The 16,646-nt window shown below is 44.2% G+C and overlaps 2 protein-coding genes across 11 annotated transcripts in view; one reads left to right on the forward strand and one right to left on the reverse strand.

Moving 5' to 3' along the window:
* ralgapa1 (Ral GTPase activating protein catalytic subunit alpha 1) overlaps positions 1 to 11,917 on the reverse strand; it is a 52,973-nt gene extending 41,056 nt beyond the window's left edge. For 6 of the 10 annotated variants that reach the window (XR_011077704.1, XM_068580804.1, XM_068580802.1 and 3 more), the window contains exons 1-18: positions 11,297 to 11,907; positions 8,625 to 8,735; positions 8,438 to 8,487; positions 7,901 to 7,958; positions 7,431 to 7,474; positions 7,147 to 7,324; positions 6,832 to 6,947; positions 5,909 to 6,047; positions 5,563 to 5,771; positions 5,113 to 5,436; positions 4,056 to 4,229; positions 3,850 to 3,921; positions 3,550 to 3,698; positions 3,300 to 3,423; positions 2,629 to 2,775; positions 2,324 to 2,414; positions 1,923 to 2,087; positions 553 to 699 (exon numbers count right to left, since the gene is read on the reverse strand). Coding sequence is in view for 9 of the 10 variants with exons in the window: in XM_068580804.1 (XP_068436905.1) it covers positions 553 to 699; positions 1,923 to 2,087; positions 2,324 to 2,414; positions 2,629 to 2,775; positions 3,300 to 3,423; positions 3,550 to 3,698; positions 3,850 to 3,921; positions 4,056 to 4,229; positions 5,113 to 5,436; positions 5,563 to 5,771; positions 5,909 to 6,047; positions 6,832 to 6,947; positions 7,147 to 7,324; positions 7,431 to 7,474; positions 7,901 to 7,958; positions 8,438 to 8,487; positions 8,625 to 8,735; positions 11,297 to 11,402 (2,404 nt within the window). In the remaining variant the exon portion in view is untranslated. Of the gene's footprint in view, positions 1 to 552; positions 700 to 1,922; positions 2,088 to 2,323; positions 2,415 to 2,628; positions 2,776 to 3,299; positions 3,424 to 3,549; positions 3,699 to 3,849; positions 3,922 to 4,055; positions 4,230 to 5,112; positions 5,437 to 5,562; positions 5,772 to 5,908; positions 6,048 to 6,831; positions 6,948 to 7,146; positions 7,325 to 7,430; positions 7,475 to 7,900; positions 7,959 to 8,437; positions 8,488 to 8,624; positions 8,736 to 11,296 lie in introns of all 10 variants that reach the window. The other 4 variants (XM_068580801.1, XM_068580803.1, XM_068580809.1 and 1 more) reach the window with 4 other exon arrangements.
* A 149-nt stretch (positions 11,918 to 12,066) lies between these two features.
* brms1la (BRMS1 like transcriptional repressor a) lies at positions 12,067 to 15,279 on the forward strand. Its single transcript, XM_068581137.1, has 9 exons — positions 12,067 to 12,205; positions 12,897 to 13,055; positions 13,315 to 13,405; positions 13,553 to 13,680; positions 13,768 to 13,847; positions 13,995 to 14,091; positions 14,237 to 14,326; positions 14,469 to 14,533; positions 14,615 to 15,279. Exons 2-9 carry the CDS (start codon positions 12,917 to 12,919, stop codon positions 14,711 to 14,713), a joined length of 789 nt encoding a protein of 262 aa, XP_068437238.1. The 5' UTR covers positions 12,067 to 12,205; positions 12,897 to 12,916; the 3' UTR covers positions 14,714 to 15,279.
* The last annotated feature ends 1,367 nt before the right edge of the window (positions 15,280 to 16,646 follow it).

Genomic DNA, 16,646 nt, shown 5'->3' on the forward strand with positions numbered 1-16,646 from the left:
AGGGCATCGAAACAACAAGTGCTCGTAACAGGCAGAAAATAGAGTAAAAGAAAGGCCAAGAGGGGCATGCGCACAAAGGTAGGCAGATAAGAACTAGATGCAGGTTAGTTAGTTAGCAGGCAGACAACTGGAAGGTCACGTTTCATGCAGAAGTGTCTATACAAACAGACACAAGAGCCGTCTTGAGCTGCCTGTCAAAAATGTGTCTAATTTCCAGCATTGACATTTCATTCTCTTACTGGGCAAAATCCAAAACGCCACCAAATGTAAAAAAAAACAAAAACATGAGCCAATGTGCAATATTTCATGCAAAGACACTACGTCGAGAGTATGACCTATCTTCGATATGTTGGAGCATTTCACAGACATCACTGGTCATCCCAGTGGCATGAAAAAGGAAGGCTTGAATTGCATGCAAACTGTTGCTTCAGATATGACAAAAGATAGATGAAGACGGGAGTGCAGGGACACGGTTTCAGTTCCTAACGGACGGAGAGACAAGTCAAGTTTTCCAGAGGGCAAGCATGACAGGCAAGTGCAAAGACTGTGTACCTGCCAGCTGGTCGGCAAGGGGGGGTAGTAAAGGGTGGTGGTGGTGGAGAAGGACAGGAAGAGGCGGAGCCAGAGCAGGAGCACTCTTAGCACTGCGGATAAAGGCTGAGGACAGCAGAGAGTCCCCCGTAGAGCAGCTACGCAGGGCTGAAGAGGTGGGAAGAGCAGACAGGAAAGAGACAGAAGAAGGTGGGGGAAGAGTGTGAGACAGAACAAGGAAGGAAATAAGAAAATGAAGGGAGCATGAGGTTGTAAAAGAAGGTAACATTGAAAGGAGCAGAGGAAACGTGATGTATGGGCCGAGGACGGAGAAATGAAGGGAAACAATGTCAAAAGAGAGACACAAAGTTAGACATTAAGGAGAATTATTCATGGAGTGGAGACGAAGCACAGAGGACAGGAGAAAAGGAGGAATGTTAAATGGGCGGACGCAGAGGGAGGGAGACAAGGAAGGTGGAGGAGCAGTGAGGCGGCGGGGTTAGCAGTTCTCGAGGCCGACGGATCCACAGGAGCACTACATTCAGCCACCGGATCCACTAGGTCACTCACAGCCACAACAAAACTAAGTTGTCTGCGAGTTTGACCCTGTCTGTGAACTTTTAAAAATACGTTGCGGTCAACTGAGCAGTTGAAGAACATGCAACGAACACAACCGCATACCTGCAAGAATGTTTGTTAGCATGCGAGGGCTCATTTCTCACAGGAAAAGTTTTACATCTTAGAACGTGTACAAGTGGTGCGAACACCACTGAACAATGAAGCTGCTCATCTCAATTCAAGGCTATTAAATATATTATGTGGTCGTCTTTAGGTTTTTCTAAGTCTTACGGAAATCAGCATTTGTTTTATGAAGTTGCTTCTTAAGAGTCCACTAAAGTAGCCACAAACCATTAAACCTAATTTTAAACCCCATTAAACTTTATTTTAGTTGTGTGTATAAGAACCTTGTTGTCACATGCTTATTATGCAGTTTAAGAAAATGCACGCGCATGAGTAGCTATCATCTTGCTCTGAGCTAGCTCTAAACTGGGATCTCACTGTGTTGCTACGGCCGTTTCTTTCACACCGGTGGCCGCAGGTGAAAGGCTTGCATAAACAAGACTCTACAGAGGAAGAGGAGGAGGAGTGACTGTGAGCACACACACCGTGACTTCCTGTCAGGCAGGGTGGGTGGCATAGAGGTGGAAGATGTCAAAACAAATAAAAGCGACTTAGAGGAAGAAAAACCTGGGGAAAGAAAGTACTCTAGCCTTTTCCGACACACACAGACACGCACAAGCACACGCACACGCACACACACAAGCACACACACACACACACACACACACACACACACACACACACACACACACAGGAGGAGGGATACTGACCTACAGTCTTCTGGCGGACAATACTCCTGGCCTTTTCGATGCCCGGGGAGCCAGCGGTGGTGGCACTTCGCTGCCTCATGGCTGCCGCTTGGCCCGGTTGGTCTCTGCTCCAGCCTTTGGAGAAGGAGCGATCCACAATCTGCCTCTGGCCCTCCGAACCGATACCTGGCGTGGGTGGCGTGATTTCTCAAACAGTACTAATGTTCCCTTCCAACAGAAACTTCTCTTTATGTGTAAAGAAAATACATATTCTCTTTCATATCATAAATATAATATTATAATATAAATATCCTAGCTCTTCATAAGCTTTATTTCATATTTTTTGTGTGAACATTTTTATAATGTTCAACTTACTTGATGTGGGAACATGAAGTCAAAATTATTTTTGAAAGGCTACCAACCTTTTCCTTTATGCTTCTTCTGTTTTTGTTCACTAAGTTTGTCCAGAGGCAGCTCATTCAGATCAACACTGTACAGGTTCCTGGCCAACACCTGAGGCACAACAAGACCAACACACTGCTTTAACACATATATGTTTATGTTAATGCAGTGGAACGATTAAGATGGAAGCAAGAGAACTGGTCAACTCGTACAGAAGGCAAAGATGATTTATGTGAAAACATTAAATGAACTTGACTCATTCACATCCATACACAGTGTGGCCATAAAGCACCTGGAGGATAATGATACAAAAGAATTCCAGTACCTTGGTGAGGGTCTCCATGGTGAGGGACCACTCTGTGACTAGCTCGTCCCAGCAGGTGAGAGAGGAGAGGACGGCGAGGAGGTCGTCCCACAGTTCCCTGCTGATGTAGACGTTTAAATTCCCCTTAATCCAGGCCACTATCAGCGTCTGTGCAGACGAAGGGGAACGAGAAGACACACAGCCGTGTCAGAAGCTCTCCACTCATGTGAGCTGGGCCACACTTAGATACTGTTAAACTTCCTTAAGGCTTAAATAGTAATAAATCACAAGCGTAAAAGCAAGTATGCTCGATATTAAGAAAGAGAAAAGATGAAGGCCACTGGATGCTTGAGAACCAGAGACCAATATTGTATAAAAAACCACAACGTCATTAGATGATTACAACATCAGCATGAATAGACTGTGGGCTTTATGTTCTTGTTCTTGTTAAGTACTGTTGAGAGATTGATTGTTATTTCTTCCGGGATCACTGTTATAATAGTCAAAGGAGTAACCACCGTGTTAGGCTAAGAGGTCTTGCCTTCCTACTCTCCCCCCTCCTTCTCTCCTCTTCCCCCGGCAAGATCTCCGATCACGCTACAGTACTTAGAGCGGCACGGGCCAGTCCGTCTTCCAGAAGCTGTGCGGTAAACATTTGCACCGTCCAGTTCGATATGGTGATACTAATGTACCTGAAAGATAGGTCCAGCCAGCCTGCCAGACAGCGTGTAGTTCTTCTTGCCGTGCGGCATGATGGACGGAGGTCTTTTCATCACTGACTCGGTCACCCTCAGCAGAACTAGTAAGACCTGCTCCCTGTGAACAAATACATGTATTTGGGTAGCCTTTAACAACATGACTCTCCTGAAATGTATTGAGATTGTGCCTCACCCAGTCTATAGTAACAAATGTGATTTATTGAGTATTTCTGGTGTTTTTTACCATGTTTTCTGGTCCATGGTCTCATGCATGACGAGGCTCCGGTAGATGTTCAGGACTCGCTTGCACATGTCAACATGCTCCTCCAAAAGGATCTTGACGTCGTTGGCCGGCTCCAACAGGAAAACATTGGAGGAGTGGGTGATAAATACCTGAAAGGGGAGCCGACAAGCGATCGGGACGCAACATTATTCCACAAACTATTTATTCTATGAGATGAAGTAACAACAGAAAGAAGACAACTGCAGCAATGAGACTTGTGGGGAAGGATCAAATGGACAAAGGGTTATGTGAGGACTGTACCTGCAGAGTCGTCTGAACCCCGGCATGAACACTGTACTCCAGCAATTCACTGTCCACTGCATTATTCATTCCCTGAAGGAGGAAACAAAGCACACACAATTAAAGTGAGAACACACAGCCAGTAGCCAGTTCAAACATTGTCTGTCCGGGTTACCTCCGTCTTAAACGTTACAGAGTTATATAACTGACTTCAGGTTATTCCTCACCTCATCCTCCTTGTCCCCGAGCTGCGAGCCTGAATCCAGGCTGCTGGTTGTGGGATAGGGGCCCTCCTCTGGCTCCTTCATGAACACCGGCCTGTCCTCCATGGCGATCCACTCTTGGTAAACACGCACCACTTTACGCATCGCTGCAGCCTCGCACATCGGAAGGAGAAAAGCCTATAGGTAGATTAAAAAAGACAAAAGATTGATAGTCGTAAAAGATCATGTGACCACTACTAGACGTATTGTATCAAGGACAGAATACCAGTTAACCTTATGATACTGCGAATAAAATCTGATATGAAAAATACCACCTCATTACATTAAAACCTCACATTGAAATGGGGTTGCAGGACGTATTTATTCAAAGTAAGTGTAGAAAAGTCAATGGCAGTTTAAGTGGACACTATATTTAGTATTTTAACTGCTTTACCTTGAAATCAGACAGCCCATGTCACACTATGTTATTACACTCATATTGTTTGTCCGTTTAACTTAATCAATTTACTATTATGTTTATTGTCTTATACTAATGCGCTGTGTTCATTGTCGCGCACCAATCACCAAATCAAATTCTTTGACGATGCAAACATACTTGGCAATAAACCGTCTGTTGACAAAAACAGGAATTTTACATCACAGAACAGAGAGAGTTGCTGGTCTGCAGCAGCCTCGATCAGTTAATGCGTTTGCTTATTTTGAGACGTTGGTGAATCCGAACTAACCCAACAACACACCAAAGTAAAGCGCAATAATAAACAAACTAACCAACCGATCGAAGCCGCGGTGGACCAGCAATTGTGGTGAGAAGTAAAATGGCTGATTTTGTCATTGGAGTCCGGTGATTTGGAAGAAAGTATAGATTGATGTAGCAGCTTCAGTTCCCTTTAAAAAGGACTGTCCGACGATGGTGAAAATACTCTAAATATAGCGCACATGTAAACTGACATGGATGTTTTTGCTGTTGCCCATGTCCACAGCAGTACATTGCTCCCTTTAAATCCTTTTAAAGTCAGTTACATAATGTCCCCACTAATCGAATAGGGCATTGCTCCTTCACCTGTCTAAAGATCTCCGTGATGAAGTTGGCGTTGGTTCTGGAGCTGGTCAGCACTCTCCTCACCACCTCCATGTCCGTGAGCTGCTCTTCATCCATGGAGCAGAGTGAGGAGGAGCTGGGCTCCCTCTCCGTCAGCGTGGACGTGTTGGAGTGGCTCTGCTCAGGCTCCAACCCGGCCCCGGGGCCCCCAGACAGCCCCATGCTGCCTCCGCCTGATCCGGACGAGCAGCCGCTGCCTTCGAGGAGGCCGTCAGAGCGAATGCCACCGCCGCCGCTGTCGTCGGAGCTGCCGACGGAGCGAGCCGCCAGTCCGGCTGCCGCTCGCTGGAGAGGAAAATTAAGATAAATCAGAAAATAATGTTCTGCATGTTATTTTGCTGTACTTAAGTACAGAGGACTTTTCCGGTGGAGTGAACCACCTGTCCATGAGCAAAATATGCACGCGCTGACCTGTATGTTTTTGGGGACGTTCTCGCCCTCCATTCCCGGGATGTGTGCGTGCGTGTTGGGCCGTGGCTCGAGCCAGAAGGAAACCAGCCAGCGGATGAAGATGACTCGGGCTTGGAGGAAGCTCTCCTTGGTACAGTACACGGTTTCCCCGCCGTCTTGCTCCCTGCGCACCACGCTGTAGTAGGGCTTGGGACGCATCGGGGGCACGTCTGCAGGGGGAGGGGGAAACTCTTAATCTGTGTGGTTGGTTTGTGTGGACAATATTGCTGCTTAATTGCTTAATGCGAACCAACCGGCTACAGGATTTTCAGTCGCCAGGAGCTCTTTGGGTACAAGTGTAACTGACCTAGTATCGGGCTGTAGAGGCTGGTCTCTGTGGCGAAGTTGGGAAAGATATGAGGAAGGTAAAACTTCCTGAAGTGAGCAAAGAGGAAGCTGAAGCCACGTTCGTGGTTCTCTTTACAACGCCACTCGAGAGACTTGGCCTGGTGGATAAACACACACGCACACACACACAACGAGACAAACAGGCTTGTGTTATAAAGAGAGCACACACAAAAAGGGTCAAGCGGAGAAGAGCACCATTGTTTTAAGGAAGAATGTTAACAGTGTGTGTATAACTGCATGTGTATATGTGTGTGTGTGTGTGTGTGCGTGATAGCAGCAAGAAGAGGAAATACAAGGTCTGTTTGTGTCAATAAAGGCTGACATTTGCATTCCAGTTAGTGATACCAGTAAGTGATTAGACGAATACTTCATCTACCATCAAGTTCTTATATATGTTCTCTTTTGTAAGTTTATATATACATATATATAAATATACATATATATATATACACATATATATATATACACATATACACATATATATATATATATATATATATATATATATATATACATACATAAACATATATACATATATATATATATATATATATATATACATATACATATATATATATATATATATATATATATATATATATATATATATATATATATATATATATGTATATATATATATATATACATATATATATACACACACATATATAGACATATATACATATATATATATATACACACACACACGTTCTTATGTCCATATATGTATTGTTCACACTGTTCACATATATTGTTCACATATATTGTTCACACAGTAAACCTCTCATACCTGGTTTCTCCCATATGCTTGTTCACGTATTAGTTGCGTTAGTGAGGCAGCACAACATTTGGAAAAGTGTTAGTAAGGAAGGATTAGAATACCTGGTTTACCATGTATTTGAGCAGTGCTTCTAAAAAGTAAGCGGTGAGGTCTTCCTGGTTCTTGTCACCTGACTGCGGAGGAACCAATGGCGTGATCTCTTCTGGGGTAACTTGAGCTGTAGGGTAGGAGGAAGAACATTTTGTATTTATATTGATGAACAATAATGATATATTTTGAATGACTGATGCTAAATATGTTGTCATAAGTCTACCCTATGTATTCATAGTAGTGCTCGCTGAATGTTGAGCCCACGTATTAGTCTAACCCCACTGTGTGTGTGTGTGTGTATGTGTGTGTGTGTTTTCTCTACTAACTCTCTGTTAAACTCAGCGGAGGGTTGATCAGAGTGTCCAAGGTGCGAGGGGTCCCGTGGCAGAGCGGAGCCGGGAAGCCGGGGATCAAACAGGCGAACATGCAGAGCTGCTCGCGCTCTGCATTGCTCTGCAATGCCTGCATCCACAGCAGGAACAGGCGCACGCCTTCCCGACGGATCTACGGCACATGCGAGGGATGGACAAAAGGTGTGAAGAGAATCCAAAATAGGACATTCTTTAATAGATTTGATTAGATTTACACGAAGACCAAATCAGAGCGGTACCTTTAGAGAATTCCCGGTGTGTAGCAGCTTTTTGAGAATCAGCCCTGGAAGAGAAACACATGTCAGTCAAGTCAAACTAAAAGTGCTCAGAATGTAACGTTTGGTCAGGAAGCTCCACTACTTCTATGTTGATACTTTTTATATTTTTTGCCAAATTACAGTAAAACATCTCAGTGGAGCGAAACAGCTTGAAAACCCCGGCACTAATAAGTGAATCATATTCAGGATAGAGAGGACATCAGCAGCACTGCATTCCCCTGCTTATGGAGGCTTGCCGCTGGTTGATCTTTTGATATAAATGCAAAAAGATAATCATTGGGAGCGGCCGCGCTGACCAAAACTAGCTAAACTTGATTCAACACACAGTTTGTTGGGATGATCTGATCCGCTGCACCCATGTGTGAGAAGAATGGGGACTTGGGAACTGAGTGTGTTGTTGTTGTTGTTGTTGTTGTTACTGTGCGAGTTACCGATGCTGTGGAACTGCCATCGGCTCTGGATTCTCTCTGGCAGAAGCTGGAGGATTTTCTGTAGAGAGAGAAGAAAAAAAAGATACATTATTGAAGACAATTTTTGTTATGATTGGGTTTTAAAGAAGTCGAGGGGGGGGGGGGGTCCTGCCCAGAGGAATTCTTTGCTCAAGTTTATTGTCCATCTTTACTCTAACGAGCACCTCTCATGGAAGTCCTATATTAAGCACAGTCTTTATTCCAAGTACTCGCTGGACATGGTTTGAATGTAAAGTGTGCGGGGCCAAACGGAGGTCAGTAAACACGCGCATACCGACTGCTATCTTATCCTCGCTGCTCCAAACACCTCCCAGTTTGAGTACTGCTAAATGCCAATGATCTTAGTCTGAGGTCAATGCTTGCTTAGTGCTGTGGTGCCAACCAAGAAAGACCCCCCCGCAGAAAGTTAAGAGCTTGAGGAGTCACAAATGCTTAGGTTGTTGGGTTGTATCAAGCTTTTAGCGAGAGCTTCTCCGGATTTAAACATTTTTTTCTTACCTCAAAGATGAAGAGAATAGAGTCCAGCTCCTCCCTCTGAGACTTGTGACCTGGAACAAACAGAGGAGTTGGAACAAAAAGCACAAAGACACGGCCAAAACAGAATTGCTTTGATTTGGCGCTATGAAAGCTGTGACCTATCAGGACTCATCCAAAGTGTTTGCATAACGGTTTGAGGAAAACTCACCTTTTTGCTTGAGGCTGACCTCGATGGTGACAAAGTTCTCGAAGAAGACATAGTAGATATGAGAGTAGTTCACGTCGAAGAACTGTTTTAGCTCCGACTGCTCTGCGTTTTCTGGGAAAAGGAGAGGGGGACACAAAAAAGCTTAAAATGAATCGAATCCTTCAGGAGATAGAAACTTCCTGGGTGATGAAAACAGCGTTGGGCACTCGATTCAGTTTCCATGACCGTCCTCAAGAGCATTCCTCACGTCATACGTTCCTTCATCATCTGCCCACTACACACACAAAACATGTGTCTCTCACACTCTTCACTCTGTACGCAGTCAGATAATAACATTAATAAAATGATAGCGATAAAAACACACTGATAATGTGGTTTTGAAATGAACATATATATTCATTTGAACAATGTAACCTTGCGATCAGCATCTAGGCTCTCTAAACATGTAATTTGTCAACTTGCACTAAAACAAACTCCAAGCCCAGTCTGGGTCCTAGCTGAAAGACGGGAACTTCTTATGCTTCATCCCACCCTCATAGACACTTGTCATTAGTAGGAAGAAGCAGAGATAAAACACACGCTTGCATTGACAATGCAGCCGCCACTGATGTTCAGGGTCAACAGTGAAAGGAAACACACTTTCATGGAGGACATTAGGCTTTAAAATGACACGCATGTTCGCACTCGGAGGAGCTTCTGGTGATTGTAATCTCTGGGTTTGTTTATATGAAGCCCGAAAGCTGAACTGCATTCATGCATACACACACACACACGACATGTGCTCTATGCCATAGTGGTTGCCCTAGTGCGGTCTTAGTAGCCTTTCTGAGTGGTTTTCTATCCGTACCTCTAGGGAAACCAACATTTTTAACACAACATTTCTCACTACCTGATTGCACATGGCACCTTGAATGGCTGACGTAAAGGAGCTATCTATTTGACCCGCTATTTTTAAGCCATTCTTCAAGTGTGAAGCAGCAACCTATAAAATCCCCTGCTTCACTAGAGCTATACTCGGAAAAGGAAAAGGCCCATAAGACAGTATTTTAAAATGCTGAGAAAAGAAAGTTGAAAGAAAGACAAGAAAAGAGAAAGTTGGACTTCTAATAATTAAAAGGCGATTCTGAGCTTTTAATGTGATAGAAATAGCTCATTTACAATACTTTTTTAGAGGATGGCTAGATTAGGAACCTCGACATGAATGTAGTCACGATTTAGAGTCAGTATCCTCAATCTTACTGTGGGCCCAGCTATAAGATCCGGGCTCAGAAACAGTTACTTTACTGGAGGACTGCTTCAAAGGGGATTGTGAAGCGATGGAGCAGCTTCTTGTTGAGAAAGAAAGTATACGACATTCTTCATGCTTTCAATCTCTGGTTTCCCAAATTGGGGAAAAGGTAAAAAAAAAAAAAAAAGTCTTTGAGCGGAGGGTCTTGTTTTATGCTAAAGTCAGTTAGTCAGTCAGTTTTATTAAGTGAATACTGCATGAACAACATCTGACAACAACAACAACAACAACAACAACAACAACCACGTGGTTGTTGCTGTGGTGTTGTCATTGGCCCTGCTTGATCGGCACCACGGTTGTCAAAATGGTGTGGTTTGCTATTGTTCTGAGAAGTCCTCCTCAAACAATGTGATGTAAAGTGTGTTTGTGTCTGTGATTTCTATCAAGGTCTTGTACTCCCCACAGAGCACAGAGAAAGGGCCAAAGCCCTTTCCCCTCTCTGACACGCACACACACGCGCGCACACACACACGCACACACGCGCACACACACACACACACACACACACACACACACACACACACACACACACACACTGGATGGAGCTCTTACAATAGAAACAGGAAGTTTAGCTACTGTACTGGAGATAAGACAGGAAACAGTAGAGGCTGTTTCCCTTTCCAGTCAGTGTTTGACGCAGAAAATACACTCACTCACACACACACACACACACACACACACACACACACACACACACACACACACACACACGCACACACACACACTGGATGGAGCTCTTACAATAGAAACAAGAAGTTTAGTTACTGTACTGGAGATAAGACAGGAAACAGTAGAGGCTGTTTCCCTTTCCAGTCAGTGTTTGACGCAGAAAATACACTCTCACACACACGCACACACACACACACACCCCTTATTAATACCCATTGCCTCACCAACCCTTTTCCTATTCTACAAACACATTTAAAACACTGCAATTGGCATGAAGTTAAACACATCTTAACACAAGTTCAAAAACAATAACAACACACAGCATGTGTCGCATCCCAGGTCTTTTATAAAGCATTCAGGCACACCCCTGCAGAAATCACAACAGCCTGACTAACAACGTTATTACATGGTAATAAAAGCCTTACATCCGATTAGCCAAACCTCCATTTAAACCTGACAACGTAAATCAAACTGCCACCTTTGAAGCAAAGCTTTAACGCCTTGTCCTCCGCGATAGAGGATACAACAAACATCATTATATACATTTAGACTTTTAGCACAAACAACAAGGCTCATTACTCGTTAAGTTTGTGATAAAAAAATATCTGTTGACATACAAGGCGACTTTGAAAGTCGTGACGTTTGAGATGGGTTTGGTGTGGCATCCCCCTGTACCCACAGGCACGTAAACGCCTAATAGTGACTTCAAACTTACCGATGACTATTCTGAGATGCTTCAGCCTCGTCAACACGTCCTTCTTCGGGTCCAACACTTTCTGCGTGGACTTCTTAACGTCCCCGTGAGGCTTTTTGGAGAACATTCCCGAGGCTGGAGACGCAAGAGCTCGACGGCAGACGAGCAGGGAGGCGCTAGCTGGGTAGCCACTCGATCAGTCTTAGCTAGCTTTAATCTTCAAAGTGTAACGGAATAACGGGCGCTGCTCCCGGGTCAGTTATTAGCAGCCCCCCGCAATATCGCGGAGCATTTCAGTGCGTGAATGCGGTTGTCGCATTATGTTTGAAACTAAAACGAAATGGGGAAAACGCAGCGGGGAAAAGCATCCATCCATCGCACCCGACTGCTCCTCCCTTCCACCACAGTCCGCAGCCTGGAGGCTAAAGCAGCTAGTTAGCTAGCTAGCTGTTCACTTAGAAAACATCATGGCGGTGAAGGGAAGGGGCGAACCAAAATAATGGATGCCAGAGAAATCCGACGTCAACACGGTCCAACAACAAGCAAACTCTGCTTATGTCATATATAACATAATGTCATATAATAATGTTACAGAATCATAATATATTTCTGACTCCACAGGGTTTTCCATTTTACCGGCACTAAAGTTTGAAACTAATTTCGATAGTTCGTTCTCGCTCAAGTGACGGGGTTGATGGGTAATGTAGTTTTCAGCTTGTCGTTAATCCTGAGGCGGCGAGAACATTGGTGACACATCAAAACTACAACTCCCGACACAAATAAAAAGCGCCCTTCTGAGATTTGTTTTTAGCTTAGCTGTGTACGAGTGTGTACGAGTGAAATTGTAACCTAGGGAAAAAAAGAGAAAAGTTAAAGCTTCTTTTTCTTTTTTTTAAACAATCTCGCACACATCTTGCACCTCCCCATCTCGTGAGTTACGGTTTAGTTTGTAGCTTCCTTGTTGATACATTGTTATGACAAGTCGTGCTAATGTTTCTTGCTATCTAACGCTAACTATACTGGAGAGCTAACATGCTAACGCTAACTTGACGTGTTGTTGTTTGTTATTGTTTATTTATCTCGTACGAGGATGAAAAGAAAAAGAAAAACACGTAGATGTCCTAGTCAATTAAAATCGCTTTGCTTGATGAACATTGAACAGCTAATCTCAAGCAATCACGTTATATTAAAACCACCTACCATGAGTGGTTCATTCTCAATACAGACTCATGAAGAAAGAAATGTGTATAATACTTAAATTGGAATAGCATTTCGGTGGCTTCCCCACATCACCACCCGCATTTGGCAAATGGCAATGGGGATATTAGCATAGGTTGGGTATAAGATATTATAAATGGATCAGAAAAAAAAACAGAAAATGTGTCAATATTTGGGTAATCAGCGAATCTCGATGATTAACTCATACTTGCTTTAAGAGTCACTTACATATTTACTCTTGAGAGGGTTTTTCTGACATTCTCGAATCATAGCCGGGGAAACAAACTCTATCTTTGTGTTTAGCAAGTGATTTCTGATTACTATTTCTAGTGTCTGTTTGTGTGTAAAAAAAAAAGAAAGAAAAGAAAGAGCCTGACAATGTTTCTCTGTCCCACACTACCAGTCAGCCATTGTCTCGCTGCTATGCCAGTGCACCGTGACCGGGAGAAGAAGGAGAGCACAGCGGAGGAGATGGAGGTGGAGGAGCACGAGCAAGATGCATCCAGCTCAGAGGAGGAGGATTCTGACACCACCTCTGTCTCCGAGGATGGGGACAGCTCTGGTATTATTTATTTTTTTACAGTAGAAAATTAGCATAACGTTCTTATTCGAATTATCTTAAGGATTGCCATCGAAAGTAACATTATTTCAGTGTGAGATTCTGAATTAAAGTAGTTCCTAGGACTGGATGTCCCCACGCTATGAGTCGTCCATCATCCAGACATAACCGTAGAAACATGTCTTTCATCACAATTCATAACTTGTAACTCATCACTTATAATAATTAACCTCGAGGTGTGTGTGGCTTCATCGTGTTCCAGAAATGGACGAGGAGGACTGTGAGCGGAGGAGGACGGAGTGTCTTGATGAGATGTCCAACCTGGAGAAACAGTTCACGGATCTCAAAGACCAGTGAGACAGAAATAGATTGTTTTTCTGGGAAGGTCATCTCATGGTCAATGATAGGATTTCGTTGGAGTCACACCCGTGTGTGTGTGTGTGTGTGTGTGTGTGTGTGTGTGTGTGTGTGTGTGTGTGTGTGTGTGTGTGCGTGCGCAGGTTGTATCACGAGCGTCTCAGTCAGGTGAACAGCAAGCTAGGAGAGGTGGAGGCCGGCCGGGCGGCAGAATATCTGGAGCCTTTGGCCGTGCTGCTGGAGAACATGCAGGTCCGCACCAAGGTGGCAGGTAAACTCGAACACGCAGACACACCCGGGAACCCTGACGCACTCCAGCCTCCTTTAGTCACGCCGTCATTCCCTCCGCTGTTATCAGGCATCTACAGAGAGCTGTGTTTGGAGTCTGTGAAGAACAAGTATGAGTGTGAGATCCAGGCGGCATGCCAGCACTGGGAGGTTAGACACACACACACACACACACACACACATACACACACACACACAAACAAACACACAAACACACGTATGCTTATGTGTGTTAGATATTTTTGCTCATTATGTCTCTGCTTTTGTTTGTGTGTGTGTGTGTGTGCGTGTGCGCAGAGCGAGAAGCTGCTGCTGTTCGACACGGTACAGAGTGAACTGGAGGAGAAAATCCGAAGACTGGAGGAAGACCGACACAGCATAGACATCACATCAGGTGACACACAGTCGTAAAAAAAACAAATACAGTCTGAATCGCGGTGGCAGGAACGCGCCACGCACATTCTTTGCACAGCGCGCATCGTGTTTGACACGTGCACAAACGTTTGAATCCGCCTGTCTGTCTTTCTCTCTCTTCTCAGAGTTGTGGAACGACGAGTTATCGGGGAGGAAGAAGAGGAGGGACGCTCTCAGTCCGGACAAGAAGAGGAGGCGGCCTTCGGTGGTGTCTGATATCCTTCCGCTGTTAATGCCCTTCGTCATCATTCGTTAACACCACTTTGCATTTGTGCTGCTCCGATGGATCCACAATGCTGGTGTCTGGATGTGTCCTTGTATTCAGCTCCGTGTGGCGCCGCCCTTAACTCTGCTCACGCCCATATATCGTCTACATGCTGCCCGACTTGGACATCTTGGAGGACTGGACGGCCGTCAGAAAGGTGACTTTGGCGTTGCAGTGCGTGTGTGGGTGGGCATCTACTAACAACAACAATAATGTGTGTGTGTTTGTCGTCTTCCAGGCCGTGGCTACGCTTGGTCCCCACAGAGGGAAGGCTGACTCCGACATTCCCGTTTTCCCGTTCAGACAAGACAGAAGCAGGCCCATTCTCAACTGCTGAGGAGCACACACACACGCATATATACACACATGCTTACACACACTCTCTCTCTCTCTCTCTCTCTCTCTCTCTCTCTCTCTCTCTCTCTCTCTCTTTCTCTTTCTCTTTCTTTCTCGCCGCAATCACAAATGTGCACACGACACGCCGAAGCAGGATTCACTTCTTCAAGCTGCACATTTTCAACTCGAGTCGTTCCCACAATCCATTGCACCCATCAGCTGAACACCAGTCGGTCAGTTGCCTCTCCGTGCCGACATGCACTCGCCATCGGGACTCACGGGTTTGAATCCCTTTTAACAGGACAACGAGAGCAACGTTTCCACTGCCGCGGTAGTTGCCGGTGACTAGCTGAAGCCGCTGAGACTCATTCCAGTGTTCATTTCATTTCATCTTACAGATGAGTTTGAGACGTTGTGGCGAGGCTCCAGATCGGTGTTGTTTTCAAGGTGTAAAAATCACTGGATGCAATAACAGCGAAACAAATCACACGTAATTGTCACATTTTGAATTGGAAATGTTTGATATGATCGCCTCCCGGAATCTGGTGTTTGGTAAGAGGCCCGACTACCCTCATAAGAGGGTAGTCGGGCCTCATAAGAGGGTAGTCTTCGCGCATTAAGGCCCAGTATTGTCCAAACTTGAATTTATTTGGCGCGTTAAAACTAAATTGAGTGGGAACATGACTTGGTAAACGATGTCATTTGACATTTGACTGCTCTTTTTATATATATATAATGCATTTTACAACTAGCGAGCTCTGGTATCTGACATGGACAACATGTAACAAACATAAAAAGCAGTCACATGGAGGTTTTTTTTAAAGAATTGTTAGCAGCACTGTATTCAACAGCTGTCCAAGTTTTATTTGAGAAAAACTCGAGTATTCAAACCAGGAAGTTACACACTCAGTGACGAGCTCCAGCAGAAGCTCTGGTTTAACTGGCTCCTCCTTTTAATGTCTGTAATTATAAGCATTGAGATTTTAAAATCTCAAATCTAGGTTATTTACAAATCTTCCGTTGACGCAAGGATTATTTCCTCATGGTTTGTATATGTATATATGAACCGTGTGACTGATTTAACATTTTTGTACTTTTTTTATTTTTTAAATGTGTATCCGTTCAAATCTTGTATGTGACTAATAATTACTTTTACGTTGAGGTGTTTTAAATAGTTAGCTGGCAATCATGTGCGAGTTGTTTTCAGAGAGCCTCCCAGCACTCTGCAGTTCCCATGTCCGTTAAATTCATTGTGGTTAGTTGTTTACAATGAGTCGTTCATTTCTTTTGAAGAGTTACAGCGTGGCTGCAGGAATTTAATATTTAAATTTAAATGCAACTTATGATCATAATTCCAGGAGGTATTGTATTCCTACTGGACACTGATGGTTAGGGCGTGACCTCGTCCTCCTCAAACCGCCGGTGGACTTCCGTTCATCACCAGTGAGCGGTGATGAGAGCCAACCAGACCATATTATTTTCAGGCAGACGCTCTTTAATTACAGCAATATCACTGCACAATGGGGACAGCGATGCAACCAGTTGTGCTTACCACATGAACAAAATAATTTTCTATAAAAAATAAATAAAAAAGGTAGTTGAAATTCCAAGGAATTAAAGCAAGTATCACTGATCCACTCTCATCTTACACATCTACCTCCTCTTTTCTCCATCTGTCTGCTCACTCTTTAAAGAACAATTCTCGTTTGCACGATTGCTCGTGAACGTGAAAATGCTCACATCTTCACGACCATCCTGACGAGAGCTGAACCGGTGTGCCCCGCCTGTCGCACCCCGCCATTAAATCTCCGCAGACTTGTTGTTAAATGCTGCGTCAGCCACATTTGTGTCTTTCTTGTTGTCGACGTGGGTGGGTTTTTACAATGAATAAACAACGTTGTTTTATAAGCACTTTGTGGCGTCTCTGTTCAGTG

This window comes from Clinocottus analis, unplaced genomic scaffold (assembly GCF_023055335.1).
Source record: "Clinocottus analis isolate CAN_PGR_092001 unplaced genomic scaffold, fCliAna1.0.p SCAF_17, whole genome shotgun sequence".
Taxonomy (NCBI): Eukaryota; Metazoa; Chordata; class Actinopteri; order Perciformes; family Cottidae; genus Clinocottus; species Clinocottus analis.

Bases quoted from the DNA above. Each gene is read 5' to 3' on its own strand.
- brms1la (XM_068581137.1), top strand. From the start codon at position 12,917: ATGCCAGTGCACCGTGACCGGGAGAAGAAGGAGAGCACAGCGGAGGAG. The intron at 13,406-13,552 runs GTGAGACAGAAA...GTGCGTGCGCAG, and splicing joins TTCACGGATCTCAAAGACCA to GTTGTATCACGAGCGTCTCA. The intron at 13,681-13,767 runs GTAAACTCGAAC...CGCTGTTATCAG, and splicing joins GGTCCGCACCAAGGTGGCAG to GCATCTACAGAGAGCTGTGT.